General features: G+C 43.9%; 1 protein-coding gene across 2 annotated transcripts in view; it reads right to left on the reverse strand.

Annotated features, from left to right (window-relative positions):
• CD109 (CD109 molecule) overlaps positions 1–26133 on the reverse strand; it is a 130087-nt gene that overhangs the window by 79807 nt on the left and 24147 nt on the right. For both annotated transcript variants that reach the window (XM_057528034.1, XM_007166643.2), the window contains 2 exons: positions 22264–22494; positions 15770–15895 (listed from right to left, as the gene is read on the reverse strand). In XM_057528034.1, the coding sequence (XP_057384017.1) occupies positions 15770–15895; positions 22264–22494 (357 nt within the window). The remainder of the gene's footprint in view (positions 1–15769; positions 15896–22263; positions 22495–26133) is intronic.

A 26133-nucleotide genomic window follows, 5' to 3' on the forward strand; every position in this document is an offset into this window, starting at 1 on the left:
CCAGAGAGCTCTGAGGTCAGCTGACGACAGTATTATTTTAAACCATATTAAACATTTTTGTAGAATAAATATTGGAAAATTCATATGTCTCAGCCTTATACATCAAGTAAGAGGGTTTTCTGGGGTTTTTTAACATCTTTATTGGAGTATAATTGCTTTACAATGGTGTGTTAGTTTCTGCTGTATAACAAAGTGAATCAGCTATACATATACACATATCCCCATATCTCCTCCCTCTTGCATCTCCCTCCCACCCTCCCTATCCCACCCCTCTAGGTGGACACAAAGCACCGAGCTGATCTCCCTGTGCTATGCGGCTGCTTCCCACTAGCTATCTATTCTCATTTGGTAGTGTATATATGTCAATGCTACTCTCTCACTTTGTCCCAGCTTACCCTTCCCCCTCTCCGTGTCCTCAGGTCCATTCTCTATGTCTGCGTCTTTATTCCTGTCCTACCCCTAGGTTCTTCAGAACCATTTTTTTCTTTTTTTTTTTTTTATTTTTTAGATTCCATATATATGTGTTGGCATATGGTATTTGTTTTTCTCTTTCTGACTTACTTCACTCTGTATGACAGACTCTAGGTCCATCCACCTCACCACAAATAACTCAATTTTGTTTCTTTTTATGGCTGAGTAATATTCCACTGCATATACATGCCACATCTTCTTTATCCATTCATCTGTTGATGGACACTTAGATTGCTTCCATGTCCTGGCTATTGTAAATAGAGCTGCAATGAACATTGTGGTACATGACTCTTTTTGAATTATGGTTTTCTCAGGGTATATACCCAGTAGTGATGTAAGAGTTTTTACCCCTCGCCTCTCTTCCCTCTACCCAATTCAATCCTGCAGGAGTGCAATACAGCCTCCTGAGTCGGGGACAGGCAGCCAGACCAGAGAAGACCCAAGCTGAGAGAAGGGGGCACTTAATTTTATTAGGCTGGACATATTAATTACTGAATGCAGACTTTTGCATGCATACATGTAACCAAAAATGACAGGACCTCTTATTACCAAAGAATAACCATAAAAGTGGTGGGATTTGCCCTCCACTTCAGGCACTGTTTACATCTGTCATTTCTCTAATATTCATCTGTTGATGCTTTTGTGACTTACTAGTTTTTAAGTTCTTTGCTAATTTTCCGATAAAAATCAAAGGGGGAAAAAATAGGATATTACATGACTACTGTTCCATAGGTATTAAGGCTAAGCTTAGGAACATTAGTAGGGATCTGAATAAAGCTAAAAATATAGAACTCTCCTGTTGTATGTTAGGTGGGAAGAAACAACAGTCAGTAGACATCTAAAGATGATAAGACACAAACCCTACTTTCAAGGTGCTTACAGTCAGGGAAGGCTCCATGTAAGAATGCAAAGAGCTCTAGAATGAAGAGTCACAAGACTGTGGATAAGTCATTTCAGCTCTGGATTCCAGTTCCCTCAGCTGTAAAGTAAGGGATTTGGATCAGAGAACTTGTAAGCCTCTTACACCTTTAAAATTCCATGCGGCAACTAGATGGAGGTGGAGGGACTATACTACTTGGATGGGGTGAGGGGGTGGGGGTACTGAGGCTCGGAGCTGGGGGACAGAGCTGCAGAGCTGGCAGCAGGCACTGCGGGCCAGGGACCTTGAAACCCCGTCCCCCTAGAACAGAGTTCCCTTTCTGAGTTTATGATTAACCTCTCTCTCCAAAACTTTATTCCCTTTCTTGTCCCCTCTGACCTCAATCCTGTGCTAGCTGAATGCCAACCAACCAGAGTCAGGTGACTAAGATCACTGTTGCCTATGACATCCTTAATGCACTAAAATCGCTGCTGTAGAGATCATCATTAACGTACAAACTCAGGCTGTTTCTCCAGGGCAAGATGAGCCTACAGACCCCCAAGCCATGGACCACCTGGCCAGAGAACTGTAAATCAGAGACTTCCTGACCCTCAAAACTACAAATAAAGAAATGTCACAAGATGATGATTAAGCTCGGCGTCTTTGTTCTTTTCCTTTAAAAACACCCCAACTCACAGACCAGGTTGGAGTGGACCTGACACTTGTTCCCCACTCCCTTGCTTGGCACCCTGAAATAAACCCCTACTCTGCTGCAAATACTGGCTGTCAGAGTTTGGCTTTCTGCACCTGAGCCTGAGCTCGGTAACAAAGTCGTCGAAGAGAAAATTGGAGGAGTTTGTGGGTCAAGCTGTGGAGGGTACTGGACATCTGGCTAATGTGTTAGATTTCATCTGTAGACAGTGGGAGGCTCTAGTAACTTTTATTTCACTCTGAATGTCAATGTTATAAATTTCATACCAGACTTCTGAGGACAGAGAAAGCAAACATGTATGTGAGTGATTCTCTCAAATTATAAAAGATATAAAAATGATACTTTCATTATTTCCCACTGATTATGAAAGCAATGCATGGTCAATGTAAAAACACCCAAACATTATTCAGTAGAAAGAATGACATGTTTATGATAAACTCCCAAACAAAAGAAATCATCGATATTTGTTGTCTTATTATTGATTTTTGCAGAAAGTTTTTAGGCAGTAATATGACATGATTAAAGTAGTATTTTAGGGAGATCACAGCATGTGGGGTGATTAAAGGGAAAGGAACTGAAGTCAGGGAGACTCCCAGGGGCTCGCAGCTGTTTACCAAATACATGACTACCTTCTATGTTAGGTCATAATGGTCCAGTCTGAGGGTAACAGGGGACTGCTTTAGGGGGCAACAAAAACTAAAGAGGGATGGATGAATTCAAGAGACACTTTAAAGGAAGAAGTATTAGGTTCAGTGACTGACTGGGTCATGATTGGGGCAAAGGAGAAAGAGGGGTAAAAGGTTTAAGTTAATTAAGTAAGGAGGCCATTGGACTGATGGGGCTCTCACGCCGTGGGTGCCCTATGTAAACAAACCAGGATCTAAGCCTGTGAATGCCTCATGGTTATGAAATCAAAATGCTAAGGACAACCAATCAGATACAGTCACCTAGGCTTTAAGCTATGGTCAATCTATGATTTCCTTTCTTTGCTTCCGTCTTTTCTCTATAAAGTCTCTCCTTCACCTCTTGTCTGAGGGGACTGTCCAACCACTTCCAGTTTGGCACTGCCAATTCCAATTGATTTCTGCTCAAATAAACTCAAATTTTTTAATATGCTTCAGTTTATCTTTTGAGATTTTGAGATTTCAAGCGTGGTCTTTGGGAGACTGTAAGGTTTTTGAGAAAGCAGGAGAAAGGAGAAGCCCGTGAACAGGTCAAGGTTTTGGTCTTAGATATGAAGAATTATATCTTTTCTGTAAAAGAAAAGGATAAGCGTGAGATGGGTGCAGGCAAGGTAGATATGTAAATGTGGCAGAGAAATTTAAAGAAACTCCTATCTGATGACATCTGTTTTCTTTACAAAGTAGAAAGGGAGATTATCTACTGAGAGTGAGGAGAGAGAAACCAGAATCTCCCCATAAGATAGCATTTTCCTGAATCCCTTCCCTCATTAGAAAGAATCACAAATATTCTGGTACCCGTCAAGACTGGAACTAAACATCCGAAGAACTGAAGTTGTTCTATACCCGATAATTACTCATAGTGATAGGACTTGGGAAGAATGGATCTAACCAACAACCAAGACACAGACTATTGTCTGTGACACAGAGCTCCAGGTGGAAGGATCCTGGTCCAGGCATCCTATGCCACGAGCATGTTCACACCCTAAGAAGTTTCACCATTTGCAGTACCAAATACATTATGCTGTACAAGGGACAAACTGGTCTCCTTAGTAGAAAAGTACGAACTAGAAGCATGCTCTCTTTAAAAACAAACAAAAATCACTCATTTAACCCTCTCTGTTCCTACCGAAAGTGCAAAGAACTGAGGTCTTCAAAGACATGCAACATGACCAGCTTTCTTGGGCACCAAACTCAAGCAAGAGGAAAAAGCAGAAGTGTAGCTACTGCTTTGTACTGAATGGGAAAGGCACACCCTTGAGGCAAAATAATTCCATTTGCTGCTCACTTCTCCTTTTCTTACTCCACCCAGCACCTCAGTACTCATTTCAGGCTCCACCTTGGTACCCAGTGCTGCCGCCAGCAACTGGCGTCCAGTGAGTTACAACTCTCCCCTATGTCACTGACAAGTAAGCATCATACAGGACTACACACACATCACATGAGTATCAATTTGCTGCCTTTGAGGTTGTACAATAATAAGATACAATCATTGGGTACACTGCATAAAGGGTATCCAGGACTTCTCTGTACTTTCTGTGAATCTACCTCAAATAAAAAGTTCTTTTAAAAATTAATCTTGGGCTTCCCTGGTGGCGCAGTGGTTGAGAATCTGCCTGCTAATGCAGGGGACACGGGTTCGAGCCCTGGCCTGGGAAGATCCCACATGCCGCAGAGCGGCTGGGCCCGTGAGCCACAACTGCTGAGCCTGCGCGTCTGGAGCCTGTGCTCCGCAACGAGAGAGGCCCGCGCATCGCGATGAAGAGTGGCCCCCGCTTGCCACAACTGGAGAAAGCCCTCGCACAGAAACGAAGACCCAACACAGCCAAAATCAATCAATCAATCAATCAATCAAACATACGCATCTGATTCAAGATCCTCATTAAAAAAAAAAAAAATTAATCTTCTTTGCTGTGCAAAAGCTTTTAAGTTTCACTAGGTCCCATTTGTTTATTTTTGTTTTTATTTCCATTTCTCTAGGAGCTGGGTCAATGTAAATTGATACAGCCACTATGGAGAACAGTATGGAGGTTCCTTAAAAAACTAAAAAGAGAACTACCATACAACCTAGCAATCCCACTACTGGGCATATACCCTGAGAAAACCATAATTCAAAAAGAGTCATATACCAAAATGTTCATTGCAGCTCTATTTACAATAGCCAGGACGTGGAAGCAACCTAAGTGTCCATCATCGGATGAATGGATAAAGAAGATGTGGTACATATATACAATGGAATATTACTCGGCCATAAAAAGAAAGGTAATTGAGTTATTTGTAGTGAGGTGGATGGAGTTAGAGTCTGTCATACAGAGTGAAGTAAGTCAGAAAGAGAAAAACAAATACCGTATGCTAACACATATATATGGAATCTAAGGAAAAAAAAAAAAAAGGTCATGAAGAACCTAGTGGTAAGATGGGAATAAAGACACAGACCTACTAGAGAATGGACTTGAGGATATGGGGAGGGGGAAGGGTAAGCTGTGACAAAGTGAGAGAGTGGCATGGACATATATACACTACCAAACATAAAATAGATAGCTAGTGGGAAGCAACCGCATAGCACAGGGAGATCAGCTCAGTGCTTTGTGACCACCTAGAGGGGTGGGATAGGGAGGGTGGGAGGGAGGGAGACGCAAGAGGGAAGAGATACGGGAATATATGTATATGTATAACTGATTCACTTTGTTATGAAGCAGAAACTAACACACCATTGTAAAGCAATTATACTCCAATAAATATGTTAAAAAAAAAATTCATCTTCCTACAGATTCACAGACATAGAAAGCAAATTTATTGTTACCGAAGGGGAAAATGGGGGGGGGGGGGGATAAATTAGGAGTTCATGATTAACACATACACACTACTATATATAAAATAGATAAACAACAAGGACCTACTATATAGCACAGGGAAATATATTCAATATTTTGTAAAAGCCTATAATGGAAAAGAACTTGAAAAAATGGATATATATGTATACATAACTGAATCACTGTGCTGACACCTGAAAAAAATACAGCATCGTAAATCAACTATACTTCAATTTAAAAAAAGAGATGCAAGTCTAAAAAAAAAATTAAAATCATAGAACTAAAAAAAAACAATCTTATGGCTCATAATACCAAGATTATACAGTCTGCTAGGTGACAGCAAGCTAATCCTTAATAAATACACTAATGGATACTACATAGTTCCCTACCAGGCAACCTAATCCTTAATAAATACACTAATGGATACCACATAGTTCCCTACCAGGCAACGCATATGCTGTAACACGAGTCTCCTAGGCTCAAACCCTCAATTCAAAGTCCTGGCTGTTGTGTTCAGAATCTGAGACACTTTGAAAACAATGCAATGTATGAGGGAGTGACACGTGTGGCACCCGAAAATCATGTGACAGAGGTGGGCATCCTCCCCACCAATGCATCCAGACAGCCCTGTTGACATCTATGTTCAACCAAAAAAGTGACTGTCTTAAAACAGCAATTGCAGCACATATTAAATAATTTAATGTTATAGAGCTGAAAAGTATCAGGAAATCTAGCTTGTAGCCCTGACCCTACCCTAACACCACCTGAGCCCAACCAGGTCACTAAGATTCTTCCTCCGTCAAAGGAGGAGATGGGTCTGGGTTACCTCTAAGATCCTCTCCAGCAACAAAACCCTGTGAGATGTGCTGACGGACTTCTCAGACTCCACATTTCACTGATGATCAGGACACGCTAAAATCCGATCCCAAAGTTTTCTCACTGAAGAGAGGGGTCGGTAAGGGACATGTGAAAGGAAGGGCATCCCTAGGGTAGCTTCTGGAGAGAAAGAGCAAGACAAGGAACTCCTGACATAAATTAGCTTGGAGCCAGAATTTAATTAAATGCACACCCCCAGGGACTGACAATTAGCAGATCAAACGACCTAATAAAGTCACAGGAATAAAATACGGCACAAAACATGTGCGTGCATCTTGAATCTCACAAGAGACCAGGATATTCAGTTGTTGACTGAAATCTTTTTTAATCTTTAAAATCAGAAAGTCCAGAATATTAATCCAAAAGGCCTGTTTCCTACTGGCTCACAGGTGCACCAAGTACACAACTATATATTGCACATATTCTCAAAATGAAAATATATGAACATATCTCTATTAAGTTGTAGTCTCATATAGAAGACTGGGGCTATAGGTCAGAGAGCATCACAAAGGATAATGACCAGTAGCAACAGTCTAGGAGAAACCGTTCAATCACTCCGTTCACTCATTCTTTCATCCCACAAGCATAAATGAGTTCCTACAACAGGACAGAATAAATGTGGAAATTAATCACACAGAACTCTTGTCTTATGGATGCAACCCAAGTGCCCAGCAACAGATGACTGGCTTAAGAAGATGTGATACGTGTGTGTGTGTGTGTGTGTGTGTGTGTGTGTGTGTATGTATATATATATGTATATATATATATAATGGAATACTACTTAGCTGTAAAAAAGAACGAAATTTTGCCATTTTCAGTAACGTGGATGGACCTAGAGAATATTATGCTTAGTGAACTAGGCCAGAGAAAGATAAATACTGTGATATCACTCGTATGTGGAATCTAAAAAATAATACAAATGAATCTATATACAAAACAGAAATACACTCACAGACATAGAAAACAAACTTATGGTTACCAAAGGGGAAAGGTGGAGGGGGGAGGGATAAATTAGGAGTATGGGATTAACAGACACAAACTACTATACACAAAATAGACAAGCAACAAGAATTTACCGTATATCACAGGAAATTTTACCCAATATCTTGTAATAACCTATAATGGAATATAATCTGAAAAAAAGACAAATCACTATGCTGCACACCTGAAATTAACACAATATTATAAATAAACTCTACTTCAATTAAAAAAAAAGAACTTGAGTTTTCAAGGAACTCACAGTCTAATAAGTAAGGCAGTCATATTCTGTAAAGCTACACTGATCACGGTTTGGAAAGATGAAACAAATTCTGGAAATTGATGGTGGTGATGTTTGTACAACCATGTGAATGGACTTGATGCTACTGAACTACACACTTAAAAATGGCTAAGACGGGGCTTCCCTGGTGGCGCAGTGGTTGAGAATCTGCCTGCCGATGCAGGGGACACGGGTTCGAGCCCTGGTCTGGGAAGATCCCACATGCCGCGGAGCAACTAGGCCCGTGAGCCACAACTACCGAGCCTGCACGTCTGGAGCCTGTGCTCTGCAACAAGAGAGGCCGTGACAGTGAGAGGCCCGCACACCGCGATGAAGAGTGACCCCCGCTCGCCACAACTAGAGAAAGCCCTCACACAGAAACGAAGACCCAACACAGCCAAAAATAAATAAATAAATAAATAAATAAATAAATAAAAACAGAACTCTGCCTATGCTATTCCCCTGCTGAAAAATCACCAATGAGATAAAGTTCAAGTTCCATAGCATGACACAAAAAGTCTAAAAAAAAAAAAAAATGGCTAAGATGGTAAATTTCATGTATACCTTACCACACCAAAAAAGGAGAAAGAAAAGCCTACACGGATCAATAAGTGCTGTAGAGGTGCTGGGTAGAAGGACCTAGGGAAGAACGGAGAATGAAGTGCTAGCCTCCACCAGTTGACATGCTCTAAAAAATCAAAATTCTAAGACTAACTCCTCCTTCCTTTTTTCACTGCACATGCAAGCAAGAACTTAAGGTCTTTGCCCCAAAAAGCAGCCTTCTTTCAAGCAGAGGCTAGCAAAAGGATTTTGGAAGCCACATCCACGTTCCAGAGAGGATACACTGTTTGCTGACCTGTCACAGGTGGGTCTATGCTCTGTCCAGCTGTCGTCACCAGCCAGGGGATCACCAGATGCCACTTGTGGAGCGTTCCAAGCTCAAGAGCTGTCCAAACGAATGTGTGCTCTTTTGCAAAGGACAGTGGCTTCAGAAAAACCCTGACAGCAGAAGCAAACTGACCAGGGAACAGCTAAGCAGAAAGATAAGGAGAGGCAGAAAGGCTATAAAAGGCCACGCAGCGCCCCTCTACCTGACGTTCCACAACAACTAGCTCAGGAGAAAGGAGGTATTGTTACAAACAAAGGAACAATTCAGTGCAGACTGCCTCTGAACTACACAACAATTTTACACCCACAAACTAGCACACAGGGCTCCAAAAAAGTGATCTCGGGCCTCGGGGCTATCGCGCTTTCTACCTTCTATTTCTTGTCTGCCCGCCCAACACTGGCCTAAGATCAAAACAAGGGCTGAGAAACTGCAGTCAGATGCAACCAGAAGAGACTAAGAGGTCGTCTGGTTCAGGGGTTCCTACGCAGGCTGTGTATCCAAATCTCCAGGAAAGCTGCTGTAAAAAAATTGAGACCGTGACCCCAAATCTGCTTTAGGAAGTCTAGGCTGCCAGAGGGCCGTGCGGAGCTACTCACCTAGAGGAAGTAGCTCCGTCTCACCACCAGGGAGTTCCAAGAACAAATCGGGGGCGTGCCTTTTCCACTACCCACCACCACCTCTCACTGGAAGAGACAGAACCCGAAGATGCCTAGCTGTGGGCACACAGCAGCACTTCTCCAAACGTGGTCCTGAAAACAAATAGGATCTCCTAGAGCGCGCTAAGGTAAAATGCAAACTCCTAGATCGCTGCCTGCGAAACTGACTTGCCGTCTGGGGGCGGGGCTCTGGGCTGCGCAACTTGAACGAGAGCTGCCGTCGGCGGGTTCCCAGGCACACGGGTGCTTGCGAAGCACAGCTAAGTTCCAGCAGCGGGAGCTGTACCAGCCACTCTGGGAGGAAAGACACGCTGTCTGCTCCCAAGGAAGGAAGGTGCAGGGCTGCGATATCCAGAAGCAGGGCTCTCTCAGTGCTCTTCCTTCGGGTCCTCAGAGGAATGTGACACCCATGCTTCAGTCGCCCAGAGACCTGAAACTCTGGGCCAGCCGAGGCTGCCCAAGGGAGAGGGCAGTGCGGTAAGGTCCCTCCTGCCTCCTGGGAGCGTGGTGCTCAGACACCAGCGCCAGCCTCTCTTTTAAAGAACCTCTAAATCTGCCTTCTAGTAACCTGGAATACTATTTATAATCAAAGATGCCAGAAACTTTGCAACTATGTCCGGAATCTACATACAACAGAAGATGCGTCAGCCTTAAAAAGGAAGGAAATTCTGACGTGTGCTATAACCTGGATGAGCCTTGAAGACATTAAACTAAGTGGAATAAAGTCACAAAAAGACACACACTCTATGAGTCCACTTATGTGAGGTACTTAGAGTAGTCAAAATCATAGAGACAAGTAGAACGATGGGTGCAGGGGACGTGAGGGCAGGGCTGGGAGGAGGGAAATGGGCAGTTATTGTTTCATAGGTATAGAGTTTCGGTTTTGCAAGATGAAAAGAGTTCTGGAGACCGATGGTGCACAACATTGTTGCAAAACATTGTGAATGTATTTAATACCACTGAACTGTACACTTAAAAATAGTTAAGACAGTACATCTTCTGTTATGTATATTTTACCACAATTTTAAAAATAGGGAGAAAAAAAAAAAAACATTTGCAACTATTTGGGAGAACCAAGGACACCAGTCAAGAGATAAGGCAACTAGAGAAATACTACAAAAAACAAAAATACAAGCGATGCCTGACTTTTAAAACAAATCATCTTCCCAAGGTGTATTTGTAAGATGATTATCAACTTAGAGCACATTTCCCCACTTGACCTATAATGTACATGATGTAAAACACGTGTCTGTGGAGGGGTGTTATGGCTAAAATAAACCCCTTCCCTCTGCGGGGAGGGTCTGGTGCTCCAGGAACTTAAGGGAGAACTGATGGAAAAGGGCCTGGAGACGTGGAAGGGACCAAAGTGTGGGAGAGCCGGCAGGGACGGTGATTGTTCCCAAAGCAGCAAAGAACAAGTCCCATCCGATGCAATCATATAGATTAAGTATATGCATAAATAGCACACAAAAAAGTCAGCATTCTTACTAAATTTTACTAACTTTAAGAGGGCTTAAAAATAATAATCATCAAGACTTGCTTTAGGGCTTCCCTGGTGGCGCAGTGGTTGAGAATCTGCCTGCCAATGCAGGGGATACGGGTTCGAGCCCTGTTCTGGGAAGATCCCACATGCCGCGGAGCAACTAGGCCCGTGAGCCACAATTACTGAGCCTGCGCGTCTGGAGCCTGTGCTCCGGAACGGGAGAGGCTGCGATAGTGAGAGGCCCGCGCACCGCGATGAAGAGTGGCCCCCGCTTGCCACAACTAGAGAAAGCCCTCGCACAGAAACAAAGACCCAACACAGCCAAAAATAAATTAATTAATTAATTAATTTTTTTTAAAAAAGACTTACTTTATAATAATGCCACTCTGATTATCTGCATGTCACTACAAATCAAAGCTCTGGTAAGTCCTGTATACATTGTCCTTCAGTAGTAATACTAAAATCAGGCCATATTTTTTCTAGAGACAAAATTGGATTTCAAAACAGTCTCCTGAAAATAATTATTTTCCCCTTCCTAAAATTTATACTAAGAATGGTCACTGCCTTGGGAAAATAAAAATATGGTCTATAATGGTGGATTGTTTAAATAATAAATATATTTCCTCCATAATAATTATTCACAGCTAAAAGGAAAAGAGTTTACTAATAAGCAATATAGAGTCCTTGAATGCTGTGTTGGAGTCAAGGAAAAATAAACCAGAGACCAAGGCTAGATCCAGTTTGCTTCTCATAACATTTCTTTAACTATACTGACCTCTGGTGGCCATTGGAGGAGTTTTTTGTTTTTTGGGGGGTTTTTTTTGTTTTTTTTTTAATAACGGGGCTTATTTTTCCCTTAGTTGTGTGCCTTAACATTGTATCACCTAGGGGGGATCTTTTCACAATGTATATGTATATTAAATCATCACATTGTACACTTTAAATATCTTACAATTTTATTTCTCAATTATACCTCAATAAAACTGGAAGGAAAAAACATGATATCGCCACTAATAAGTTCCCGATCAATATGCCCGTCTTCAAAAAGGTAAAGATGTTTATAGAATGTGGAAAAGGGGACATTATATTTAGTTCAAGACCAATGACTATGATATAGCTTTCACGCATTCATTGAACAAGTACTGACTTCTACCTTGTGCGAAGAACCGTGCTAAGTCTCCAAGACACAGGGGAACAAGACTCTGCCTACAGAGCTCATACAGACTCTGCCTATCGGGTCCTGCCAATCAAGTGACAGGAATGGACCAAGAGAAGCACGGCGTGCTACGCAAACGTCCAGAGGCGCTAGGCCATCAAAGATAATGCCTGAGGACAAAAGCAAGGAGCTAGAAAAACAGCAGAAAAACAGCGTTCCAGGCAGAGGAAGCAGTCCGCGGGGAAGGCTATGGGACAGGACAGACTGGCCAGTTTAAGGAACTTAAGGAGTAATACATCTAAAGCATAGAGTTCAAGGGTAAGGGTGGCCCTTAACGAGGCCAAAGAGGTGGGCAAGGACCAGATTTGGTGAATGTTTTTTAATTTTTCAAGCACTTGAATTTCCTTAAGAGCATTTATCTTTTTTTCCTATTAAAGCAATAGGACAGGTCAAGTCCGCAAACTACTACCTGAGAAATCCGGTAATTCTTTCACCCTACAGTCTCACACCTCCAGCCTTTCTCCACTATTCTAGTCTCCTCTCTCCCCTGGTACATACTCTGTGTGCCACTCACTGAACAGAGGAATCCCTCAGAGGCTGCTACCCGCAAGGCTGAGACTGGGTTGCTGTGCAGAGGTGGCCTCGGAATGGACCAGCGATGGACATCGGACCCAGTGACCCATCCGCGGGCTGCCCGCCACCCATGCAGAGGCTTGCCTGTAGTACTCCGAGGAGATGGTTATTAGGCTGAGCCAGTGCGCTCAGTCCAGATCTGGACCAGAGGACATCCTAGAGGTCAGAGAGAAGCGAGGGGAACGGGGCCGACCACAAGGACAGAGGAAGCCGCTGGCCCCAAAGCACAGGCGCGCATGCTGAGAACAGACCATCTTTACCCCCAGGGGGCCTGAGTGAGACTCGCTCCTTGGAGGCACCTGATGGGCCTCACTGACTGAGCGCCTCACAAGTCCTCTGCTGTTGCACTACCTCGTGTTCTTCTGTCACCCTTGTGTCACTTAACTTTGTCATATTAGTCATCTCCCCACAGTAGTCTTTGAAGACAGAGATCAGGTGTTAGGCTTCCTGGTATCATATCACAGCGCTATAAGCCCTCAACACATATTTGATGGAGGATGGTAGATGGATGGATGGACGGGGGGATGGATGAATGGATAGATGGATGAATGGACAAACAGCTGATTCGTGGGGAAATGATAATGAAACCAAAACGTGGGAACAGAGAATAAAGTCCTAACTCCTTAAAACTCACAACATGCCTCCTAATCTGCAGCTCCCAGCATCCTCGACATGTGTCAGTCCCTCCGTTCTCCCCAGTCCCCAGACCCCGGGGCCCTCCTCCACCTTCCCTGCCTCGACACAGACCCTCCTCTCTCCTACGTCTCACAAACACCTACTCTGTCCTCCTTTTCTACAAGCTCCAATGTCTGGTCCAAGCAGCGTTCATCACCCCCCGCTCTCAGTGCCCGTAACTCCTCACACGCTTTCTCATTTCCTCTGTGGCACAAACTCTCCACGAGCCCAGCGCGCTCCTTATCTTCATGCAGACGCTCAAAAAACATGTGCTAAGGGGACCTAGCTCTGCTTTTAAAATGTGGCCCCCAAAAATGCTAACTAAAGGAAAATTTTTTCATTTTTAATTTATTAGGTACTTGGTACTTTTATCTCACCTCAGGCCACCTGCTAATGAATGACTATTCCTTCTAATAAAGTGGCTCTCGAAGGAGGAGGGAGAGGGCATTTTTCGAAGGGGACATTTGGTGACATCTGGAGACATCTCTGTTTGTCACGACTTGGAGGGAGGGGATGGCTGCAACTGGCATTTAGTGAGTAAAGGTCAGAGATGTTGCTAAACGTCCCACAGTGCACAGGACATCCCCGCAACAATGAATTTTTTACCGTAATGTCAAAAGTGAGAAGCCCTGTTCTAATAGAATTTTTAAAGCTCTTATTTGTGAATTTATATACATTTTAATAAATTCCAAAGAAAACAATTAGAACATATTCAGTGAATCTTCAAACACCACAGAGTGATGCACCAGAGAAAACCCGAGGCGGAGACACGGAGGGCGTTCTAGTGCCCCTGCCCTGTTAGATCTCAGAGCCATGGGACTTGGCAGCAAATACGGGAAGTAAGCGGGGGAGCTGGGCAGAAAGAAGCATTGGGGAGCAGAAGATTGCGGTAGCTGTTAAGGTCACTAGAGTTTTGTTTTTGTTTTTGCTTTTGCTTTTAACATCTTTCTTGGAGTATAATTGCTTTACAATACTGTGCTAGTTTCTACCGTACAACAAAGTGAATCAGCTATACATATACCTATATCCCCATATCCCCTCCCTCTTGCGTCTCCCTCCCACCCTCCCTATCCCACCCCTCTAGGTGGTCACAAAGCACCGAGCTGATCTCCCTGTGCTATGCAGCTGCTTCCCACTAGCCATCTATTTTACATTTGGTAGTGTATATATGTCCATGCCACTCTCTCACTTCATCCCAGCTTACCCTTCCCCCTCCCCGTGTCCTCAAGTCCATTCTCTACGTCTGTGTCTTTATTCCTGTCCTGCCCCTAGGTTCGTCAGAACCTTTTTTTTTTTTTTAGATTCCATATATATGTGTTAGCATATGGTATTTGTTTCTCTCTTTCTGACTTACTTCACTCTGTATGACAGACTCTAGGTCCATCCACCTCACTACAAATAACTCCATTTCGTTCCTTTTTATGGCTGAGTAATATTCCATTGTATATATGTGTCACATCTTCTTTATCCATTCGTCTGTCGATGGACACTTAGGTTGCTTCCATGTCCTGGCTATTGTAAATAGTGCTGCAATGAACATTAGGGTACATGTATCTTTTTGAATTATGGTTTTCTCTGGGTATATGCCCAGTAGTGGGATTGCTGGGTCATATGGTAGTTCTATTTTTAGTTTTTCAAGGAACTTCCATACTGTTCTCCATAGTGGCTGTATCAATTTACATTCCCACCAACAGTGCAAGAGGGTTCTCTTTTCTCCACACCCTCTCCATCATTTATTGTTTGTAGATTTTTTGATCATGGCCATTCTGACCAGTGTGAGGTGGTACCTCATTGTAGTTTTGATTTGCGTTTCTCTAATGATTAGTGATTTTGAGCATCCTTTCATGTGTTTGTTGGCTGCATGAGCTGCTTGTATATTTGGGAGATGAATCCTCTGTCCGTTGATTCGTTTGCAAATATTTTCTCCCATTCTGAGGGTTGTGTTTTCATCTTATTTATGGTTTCCTTTGCTGTGCAAAAGCTTTTAAGTTTCATTAGGTCCCACTTGTTTATTTTTGTCTTTATTTCCATTACTCTAGGACGTGGGCCAAAAAGGATCTTGCTGTAATTTATGTCATAGAGTGTTCTGCCTATGTTTTCCTGTAAGAGTTTTATAGTGTCTGGCCTTATGAAATTAGAACACTCCCTAACACCATATACAAAAATAAACTCAAAATGGATTAAAAACCTAAAGTTTTTAAAACAAAGATAAAGTAGGTTAGACCAATCTCTCATCAGAAGTCATTACTCTGAGACATAAGATTTGCCAAATAATAGCTATGTATTCATTACTTAGTTTTAAAATACTCAATGTGTGCAATAACTAAATACAGTAAATATTTAATCAGCTTTATACTAAAATGTGAAATGTCTTAACCTTCAAACATTACATTATGTAAAAAGACAACAATGATTAAAACTCTAATATGTTATAACACAGGCTAACCCATTGGTAACAATAGTAAATTAAAAATAAAACCACTTAAATTATCTAGATACTCAGATTAATGTTTTTCTCTTCACTAAATAAATGACTTCAGAGATATTTTCCCCACCGGACCTATTTAAAACATTTTAACATTCCCCCCCAAAATGTATTTATACTCACATTCACTTGAACTTGGATGGACCAGTCACCAAGTATTGGATGGGAAGATAATTGGAAAGTTTTGGAAACGACTCCAAGATCACTTTGTTCTGACAACCACTGTTGGATCAAATTTGACTTGGGATCCTACAATGAAAACCATATGCATGTTAACGATATAAAGACCCCCATGTGACGCAGATCCGACCTGGTTACGGATACGGCCCTGCAGTGCTCCCGGGCACATGCAAAATGTGGGACAGAGGGAGCTCTTGGAAAATGTCAGCTCTATACTACCAAAGAAGACGAATAAAAATTACTTCTTTTCTCATATTCTCCTGAGAACGCCTTTATTCTGCTCTACCTTTTAAATCTTGGCACGTACTTCCTTCTACATGAAACACTACGCCACGTACCTCACCAAACCTGCGCTGCTGCTGGTGTTGTTGCTGAGAGGAAACCCCACTGCAGGGATAACGGGCCCCTGTATTAAAGGCACTCTGCCTTCTCACCACCACTCACACGTCCTTCAGTCACTAGGATTCTCCTCCAGAGTAGGATGATCCTCCCATTACAGCTGAGAAAACGGGCGCCCAGAGAGGTTAGGTAAGCCCTCAACCACAAACAGCTGGTCCGATATCACAGCACCAACACGTGACGGAACTCAGGATTCAAACGCACGTGTCTTTCGATTCGACAAAAGCGGTGTCACGGGGGTGCTTAACCAAGGGGATGCGTGAAGAACACCGGAGTCTTCCCAGGCTCTCCCAGAGCACGCTCCCTCCATCCAATCCCATCCCAGCCCTGCCAACTCTGCCCCTTTAACATCTCACATCCAGCCACCGTTTTCTAACTATCGCAACTAACCTCTCTCCTCCAGTCTTGCCCCTCCGATATGTCTTCCCCACCGCCAGACACAAACCTGGGGCTGAGGCAAAGGGGTTGCAACACCAGGCACAGTTCCTGGCAAATTACAAGCAATGAGCAAACGCTCGCTATGACCAGTGTATCAGACCACCGGGTGACGATGACTTCTGTTCGCCAACAGAATGAGATCTACACTCCTCTGCGTAGTTTACAAGGCTTAGGAAGCTGACCCCATCTACATTTCTACGCACGTCTTCCTCCAGACATACAGACTTGTTTGCAATTCACCCCAAACGCCCACGCACCTACGCCTCTACCGTTGCTGCATGGGAGGCCCTTCCTTCTTTGTCCACATGGTGAAATAAGCTCCAACTTCCTGCCTTCTACACATGCCTCCAAGAGGCAGGAGTGACCACTCCCTGGAGAAACCCCAGTGCGCCCAGAGATTACCCCCCTGACATGTACTACTGTTTAAGGTTCTCATTTGTTATCTGGGTTTTTTGGTGTCTTTTGTCACTGTTACTTTTTGGTTTTGGTGTTTCTTTGTTCCCTGGATTATGAACTCCGGGATCAAATTTTTTCCCTGATTCTTTTTTTTTTTTTTTTTGAATTTTATTTTATTTATTTTTTTATATAGCAGGTTCTTATTAGTTATCCATTTTATACATATTAGTGTATACATGTCAATCCCAATCTCCCAGTTCATCACACCACCATCCCTGATTCCTAATCTCTATCCTCTGACTCAAGGTAGCGGGTTGGCCTGGTTTTTAGAAGGCAGAGGAAACCTCCCTCCGCGAGCAGGGAAGAGTGTGTAAGTCGGGGTAAGTACAATGCTGAGAACTGAGTAGGAAGTGGTCTAGGAAGGCAGAAACTAATTGTTAAAACCAAAGACCAGGGGGCTTCCCTGGTGGTGCAGTGGTTAAGAATCCGCCTGCCAATGCAGGGGACACGGGTTCGATCCCTGGTCCGGGAAGATCCTACATGCCGCGGAGCAACTAAGCCTGCGAGCCACAATGACTGAGCCTGTGCTCTAGAGCCTGCACGCCACAACTACTGAGCCTGTGAGCCACAACTACTGAAACCTGCGCGTCTAAAGCCCGTGCTCCGCAACAAGAGAAGCCACCGCAATGAGAAGCCCGCGCACCACAACAAAAAGTAGCCCCCGCTCGTCGCAACTAGAGAAAGTCTGTGAGCAGCAATGAAGACCCAACACAGCCAAAAATAAATAAATTAATTTAAAAAAAAAAAAAAGCCAAAGACCACAAGCGGGTCAAGAATAAGCAGGTCACCATCCTTGACAAGCCCTGGGGCAGGCACTGCAGTCAGAGCTGGCTCTCCTGCCCCTGTCAAGACTGGGATGGTTACGGAGCTCAAAGGATCAAAAACAAATGAAGAAATACAAAGAGCTAATAAATATATGCTGTCTAATTATGAAGGGAACGCAAAGGAAAACAATGAAAGGCCATTTTTCTTCCATCACACTGACAAAAATAAAAAATGATAATAATAATTCCCAGCATCGCTTAAAATGTAGGGAAAGAAATGCACATAGTCCGCCGATGTATTATTTTGGTGAAGGTACACATTTCTCCCACAGCCCTACAAACAAAGGAAATCCAAACTGAAGTCTTTGATGACCTGGAGGATCTGCAGGGCTGGGAGTGAATGAGATAAATCCCTCGTTTCCCAAGCCTGTCTTGGACCTGGGCCTATCACCCGCAAGGAAGAGACAGAGAATGTAGAAATGCCAGAAGTCCTTCCAGAGCCCATGAGGATTTGCACAGGTGACGCATGGTGGTGGCATGACAGCGGAGCCCAGCATTTGCACGTGGTCGCCTCCTACTGGGATGCACACAGGACAGCCACGTGTGATGTGAACGGTGCCCCTGTCACAGCCGGAACAGCCACGTGGCTGGTGACACCAGGAAAGTGGCCCCTCGCGCTCTTCGAGTCACCTCTGCACGGCCTGGGCTCTCCATCAGGTGCCTGTGTCCGCCATCTCGAGCAATAAGCTCCCTGGTTGGAGAAGGCAAATATTTCTGCCCGTCCCCAGAGTCCTGGATTACGCACCAGGTGTGTGCCTAGCACGTAGAATTAAAGACATCAGATCACTTAAACGAGGTACCACCACTCGCTGCTCCAGGCCAGAGTGTCAGAGCGCAGTCACAGGGCGGACCCCCAGCTAGCCGCTGGGCCCACAAGGTCGCTCACCTGTACCAGGAGCAACAACTTCTCAGGAAGGGCAGCCAGCGTAGAAAACAGCGTGCCACCTGCCGTCACAGCGTTGGAGACACTTATTTCCGTAGTGTAAGGACAGACCGGCTGCAGGAAGCCAGAATCAGGGGAAGAGGTTTATTCCACCATAGAAAGGTCCCCGAAGCCCCTTTGCTTCCTGAGAAGGTCAGTTATTGGGTCAGGGAAAACACCCGATGATCCCCAAAAAAGCACTGAACATGCCTGAACATGCTATGACGGTCCATATTTTAGCTACATCCTACAGTCAGTCATTCTTGGCTGGGCAAGATGGGCCCCAGAAAGCTGGCCTCCTGTAGTTCCCAGATGCCTTCCCCACACTTGCCTGCAGGTGGTGCTGTGCTAGAGAGTACAACTTCGTGCAAGTCAGGGGCTCCCGTTAACACTACAGTCCCACTTTGCCCTGGGAAGTTTTTCTAAGAAACCACCTGTCCCATACTGAAAGATGCAGAAAAAGAAAACATCAGAGCCTGGTGAACCCTGGCCCAAACGACTGTTTTCAGATGGAGGAGCGCAGGGTGAGGGCGTTCACATCAATGCTCTGACCCATGAGTACTGTGGTGAGTATTGCACCCACATGTGCAAACACTCACTGGTCCCAAACACAGTGGGTTCCGGGTAGAACTCTCCCGCCCTGGCCAAGGGGACCACCCATCAGCCAGGCCAGCGGGATCCCTCAGGACCAGGAACAGCAAGAGGAAGGGCTCTCTGTGCACTTCTGGGAAAGCCAAATGTGACAGGCGGAGTCCAAAATCGGAGAGGAGAGCCCAAAGAATCCACAAATCACAATCAGCAGGGTTCGTTCTGGGTCAACGCTTACAACAGACAATTTATCCAGGGCTGATTTTTACTCGCCTGAGACAGAAAGAGGCAGATCGATTGTAAACAGCCAGACACAGGCAGACGTTCACTTCTAAACCCTCCATTTACACATAGCATTTAGTAAGTTCTCAGTATTTGTGGATAAATGATGAAGGGCAGTATGAATGGCGTCCATAAACTGCTCAGAGAGTTACATGAATTTAGAAATGCTATTCACTATGGCGACCTGCTTTATTCCAACACGGCAAAGGCAGACATTCACAGAGCTGCTAACTCTGAAATAACACCAGTTCCATTCAAGAAACATGCCAACCAATGTGATATTTGCTATAAACACATCTTGGCTTGAAGTTATATGTATACATGTTTGTTTGCTTGATTTTTGTTTGTGTGTTTGTTTAGTTCATAACAACAGAAAAAACTAAGAAGAATAGGAAGATACTGAAATAAAAAGCCTAAATTTGCCTTCCATTCTGTTATTCCTCAGAACATTTTTTTTCCTGTTCCAGATTTTTTTTTAACATCTTTATTGGAGTATAATTGCTTTATAATGGTGTGTTAGTTTCTGCTGTATAACAAAGTGAATCAGCTATACATATACCTACATCCCCATATCTCCTCCCTCTTGCATCTCCCTCCCACCCTCCCTATCCCACCCCTCTAGGTGGTCACAAAGCACCGAGCTGATCTCCCTGGGCTATGCGGCTGCTTCCCACTAGCTATCTATTTTACATGTGGTAGTGCATGTATGTCCATGCCACTCTCTCACTTCGTCCCAGCTTACCCTTCCCCCTCCTCGTGTCCTCAAGTCCATTCTCTACATCTGCATCTTTATTCCTGTCCTGCCCCTAGGTTCGTCAGAACCTTTTTTTTTTTTTAGATTCCATATATATGTGTGTTAAAATACAGTATTTGTTTTTCTCTTTCTGACTTACTTCACTCTGTATGACAGACTCTAGGTCCATCCACCTCACTACAAATAACTCAATTTCGTTTCTTTTTATGGCTGAGTAATATTCCATTGTATATATGTGCCACATTTTTTTTTAACATCTTTCTTGGAGTATAATTGCTTTACAATGGTGTGTTAGTTTCTGCTGTATAACAAAGTGACTCCGCTATACATATACATACATCCCCATATCTCTTCCCTCTTGCATCTCCTTCCCTTCCACCCTCCCTACCCCACCCCTCTAGGTGGTCACAAAGTGCCGAGCTGATCTCCCTGTGCTATTCGGTTGCTTCCCACCAGCCATCTATTTTACATTTGGTAGTGTATGTATGTCCATGCCAACCAATGTCCTGGGACTGAGGGGATTTTCCAGTACTAAAATCAAGAGAGTCCCAGTAAACTGGGGTGAGCTGGTCACCCTATTTCTATGTCACTGGTCAAAGGTCTAATACTCTCTTCAGCTTAAACGTAGAAAACCAGGTCCAGCCAGATGTCAGTTGCCTCCAGCTTGGCCCTCACTGGAAGCACTCAGTCTGCCAACCTTGCTGCCTCCAGAGCCCAGAGTACTCAGGCAGAGGAGGCCAAAAGGTTTCCTGCCAGAGGGGCTCCCAGTACAACAATAGCTAATGTTTAGGAGCATGTTCTATGTGCCAGGCACAGTTCTAAATGCTTTACCTGAATCATATCACATAATCCTCACAAAAACCTGTACAAGATATTATTATTTTTACACATTTTACAAATAAGGAAACCGAGGCTCAGAGAGGTTGATTAATTTCCTTGAGGTCACAGAGCTAGCACCTGTTCTTCTTAGAGCAGAGAGTGATCCTTTTAAAATGTTAACTCAGATCACATCATGCCTCTCCTCAGAATTCTCCAGTGAATTTTCATTTCACTCACAGTAAAATCCAAAGTCCACATCATAGCCAAGAAGATCCTGTATAGCCCCTCATCCAGCTGACCTTCCTGTACCTAACCTTATCTCCTAATATTTGTCCCCTCACTTCCTGGGCAACAGTGCACTGCAAGCTTGTTCCCCCAATGCACCTAACAAGTTCCCACCTCAGGGCCTTTGCATATGCTAGTCCCTCTGTTTGTAGAGGCTCATTCTTTTATTTCCTATAGGTCTCTGTTCAAATAGGACTTCTCTAACAACCCTATAGAAAACAGCAAGCACAAACTCTCTCTCTCTCTCTCTCTCTCTCTCTCTCTCTCTCACTCACACACACACACACACACACACACTCTCTCTCTCACTCTTTTTTTATGTATCTGTGTGTTTATATATTGTCTGTCCACTACCCACTGGAATAAAAAGTCGATGTAAGCAGGGACTCACCTTCTGTATCGAGGACACAGAAGTTTAATAAATGTTTGACAAATGAATTAATCAATGAAGAAGCCAGGACCGGAACCTAAGCAGGCTTGACTCTGGAGCCTGAGCTCTTAACCCAGTGCTGTACCATCCCCCTTCCTAGAGAAACCATCCCACTTTGGGAGGGAAGCTTAGCCACGTGAATCCTAAGACATCCCAGTACCAACAATGTGAGCAGAACTTCCAAGAGAGCTTCAGTGAGACGGCTTTGAACCCCCAGCTTTATTTCTGTCTGGCACTCACCTTAATTAGAATGTTTAAAGAGGTTTTGTAAGGCTTAAAATCTGAGAAGAGTGTAACAACACGAAACTTCACTTCTTGCTTTGGTTTATACAGGGGCTTGTCTGTTTGAATGAAGACAGTCATTCTCTTGGTCTCAAATGATAAGCGCGTACTATTCGAGAATAAAATCTCATCCTGGGCACGTCCAGTGACACGGAGCTCATAAATCTCATCACCACTGTTCAGAGGTAGCTGGGGGAAAAAAGACATCAGATGTATCAAGGTCTCATTGTTTCACCTCAAAAGCGTTTTTAACTCTAAGTGAGAATTGAAATTTTAAATACATAGTATTACCAAAAGTAATCGCGATGTTGAAACATGCGTCCCTCCTAACCACCAAAATTAAACAATTTGTTGTCTCTCTTTCGACATCCTGGAGTTTGCTCTCCAGTTAAACCGCAGGGTTCCTGGACGGCAGGAACCACGTCCCACAGCTCTGTCAGCAGTCACCTTGTCACTTCCTACCCCGAGTCCAAACTCTTCCACACTGACAGTCACTGTGGGTCACGATACCCTTCTCCGTGTCTCGCCCTGTCTGCAGCAGTCCACGGGTGAAAGGCACACTTGCACAGGCTTTGTTTTCTCTCCGGGACCTCTCACCTGTTCTAGGACGCACTCTCTTCCTGTGTCTCGTGCATCGCGTCACAGTCCTGGGAAGTTTGATGGTACCGTTATTTTACTGTTTCTATCACTAGTGGAAATCCTACCTTCTAGCACGAACAGACCGGAAGTCACACTCAGCCTACACGCACCGTGTCATTCTACCTCACAACAATCCTTCCGCTGGGTGCTCTAATACCCGTTTACAAACCGGGAACCTGGGGCTTGGAAGAGTAAAGGAAGTTGCTCCAGGTCGCTGGCTGAGAATCAAACCCGGGATGAACTATATGCTACTCTAACAAGAGCCTGCATGTGGTGGTTTTAAAATATGTCCAAAATTTGTCTGACCCTCCTCCCTTCAAAAGTCAGAGCCCCACTCCTGGGCATATACCCAGAGAAAACCATGATTCACAAAGACACACGCACCCCAGTGTTCACTGCAGCACTATTTACAAGAGCCAGGTCAGGGAGGCAACCTAAGTGTCCATCGACAGACGAATGGATAAAGAAGGTGTGGCACATATATACAATGGAATATTACTCAGCCATAAAAAGGAACGAAATTGAGTCATTTGTAGAGATGTGCATGGACCTAGAGACTGTCATACAGAGTGAAGTAAGTCAGAAAGAGAAAAACAAATATCGTATATTAACACATACATGTGGAATCTGAAAAAATTGGTATGGACGATCTTATTTACGAAGCAGAAATAGAGACAGATGTAGAGAACAAATGTATGGATACCAAGGGGGAAAGGAGGGGGCGGGTGGGATGAATTGGGAGATGGGGATTGACATATATACACTATTGATACTATGTATAAAATAGATAACCAATGAGAACCCACTGTGCAGCACAGGAAACTCTACTCAATGCTCTGTGGTGACCTAAATAGGAAGGAAATCTAAAAAAGGGGATATATGCATACGTACAGCTGATTCACTTTGCTGTACAGTAGAAACTAACACAACATTGTAAAGCAACTGTACTCCAGTAAAAATTAATTAAAAAAAAAAAAAAAAGGTAGAGCCTCATTTCCCAGTGACTTGCCTCTCAAGAGTAAAATGAGGCTGTGTCATTAACAGGATAGGGGAGCTGGGGTGTTACTGACCAGGCTTGCCATTGTCACCAGGAGAGGCCCCAGGTGTGTGTGCAGCTGAGGTCTCCCACTGCAGGCTGCACCCAACACCGTGCTAGATGAGAACGCCTCCATCCCTTGCATGGTAGAACTTTCTGCGGTTCCTCAGTAGCAAGAGAACCGATGCTGGTACAGAGAGGCCACCTTGGCACCTGCTTTGCAAAGCTGGAGAGATTCATACTCCCAATAACCCCCTCCTGCCCCTGGGCCTTCAAAGAGCTGATCCTTTTGACTTCCCTCACGCCTGTGCCAATACTAAGTTGTCTGAATAATAATGAGCATTTACGGAGAGCGCTCTGTGTGCCAGCCACTTTCCTAAACACTTTAGATTTTGTGTTCCTGTTAATGCCTCAGCTGGGCCAGCTGAGTGGCATTTGGGGCCTGGTGGGCAGACTCCTGTGGCTTGGAAGTTCAGGGGTTGAACCCCTCCTAGGAAGAAGGCTACAGAGTAAAGCATGGGAGCATTCAGGAGGGTCTCCACTCACAGTCTGGGTGCCCCAAACACACAGGGCACCTTAAATGGGGGTGGAGCGAAAGTATACTGGGTGAAACACATGAGTTCCTAGAAAATTCCCTAGGAAGGCATCACATTGGAGACAGTCCAGCTGGAGACGTAACTAGCATTAACAGGATAGCTTCTGCCTGTTCTCTCTTTCTTGCATTCCTGGCTCTGGGGGAAGTCAGCTGCCATGTGATAAGGACACTCAAGAGGCCTGTGAGAGGCCCACGGGGGGAGGAACAGAAGCCAATAGTCACCACCCACCTGCCAGCCGCGTGAAGAGAGACCTTACTGAGGACCCCCAGGCCTGGTGAAGCCTTCAGATGACGGCAGCTCTGCCATCGGCAGCTCAGAACTGCTCAACTACATGCCTCCCAAATTCCTGACCCACAGAAACTGTGGGAAATAATACAAGTTTATGGTTGTTTCACACCAGACTTTGGGGATAACAGGTTACACAACAATCGATAACTAGCACACCTGAATTTTAGTTCATTTTCATATTCATAAACCTGAGATTCTGAAACTAATGTTCTGCCTCCTTTTTGCAAATAAGCGTGGTCCACAGAGAGCTCCAAGGAGATTTTCCAGAAAGAGCAGCCACCAAAAAGCCAGCAATATGGATAAGAATATGAAGGAAACGTAACAAACCACCAATACAGTGGTCAGCAGGAAATAGGGAGAAAAGTACCAGTGTTTGCAATTTACTTGGAAATGCATTTTAAAAATAAGATCAATTAATGCACGGAGAGATCAGTAGATGCATAAATATGTGATTGAGCAAGTATGGTAAAATGGTAACAGTAGATTCTAAGTGGTGGTTATAGGAGTGTTCCCTATGAAACTCTTTCAGGTTTTTTGGATATTTGATACTTTCATAGTAAACTGTTAGGAGAAACAATCAGTAGTATCACCTTCAAATGACCTCTAGTACTGATTTTTGCTTTCCTTTAATAAATAAACATTGACTGAGCACTTCAGAGCTCCAGGTTGTTCTAGGTGCTTGGGATTCAACAAGAACCAAAGACGTACGCCCTAGAGGGCTCAGAATCTAGCCTGGAACTTGCATCCTTATATTCTATTCTCTCAAGTGATGCTTCAGGCCTCAGATTCTCTTAAACGGAGTCCTGAATACTGTAAGCAGGAAAATATATATGCCAGGAACCCGCATATCATTTGCTTGTATAGAGCACAGATTTATAAATAGTTCATGCTTAAAAAGTATATTAGATGGAATTTCTCTCTATGATTTGGATATAGTTTGATCATTTTTAGTGGCACAGAGGCCCCAGAACAGAGAGTAGATTGAAGACTGACGTCAAATTAATGATGCAGAGGTCTGAAACTAAAGAGACCTATTAACCACGAGGAGGTCAAAGAGTTAGAATATTAGAATTAACACAAAAGTGTCCAAAACATTTTACTCTGTCCTCTACTCCATCCTCCTTCGGGGAGTTGACACAAGAGGAGATGGTACTGACTATCTTTCTGTTCCTTTCCGTTACCCTAATTCTCCCTGTTAGAAACCCCACCTCTCCCTATGTAAAATTTAGGTGATTTGGGATCCTCAAAGCCTCGGTGCTAATCCTAGAG

The sequence above is a fragment of the Balaenoptera acutorostrata genome, chromosome 14 (assembly GCF_949987535.1).
Source record: "Balaenoptera acutorostrata chromosome 14, mBalAcu1.1, whole genome shotgun sequence".
NCBI classification, from domain to species: Eukaryota; Metazoa; Chordata; class Mammalia; order Artiodactyla; family Balaenopteridae; genus Balaenoptera; species Balaenoptera acutorostrata.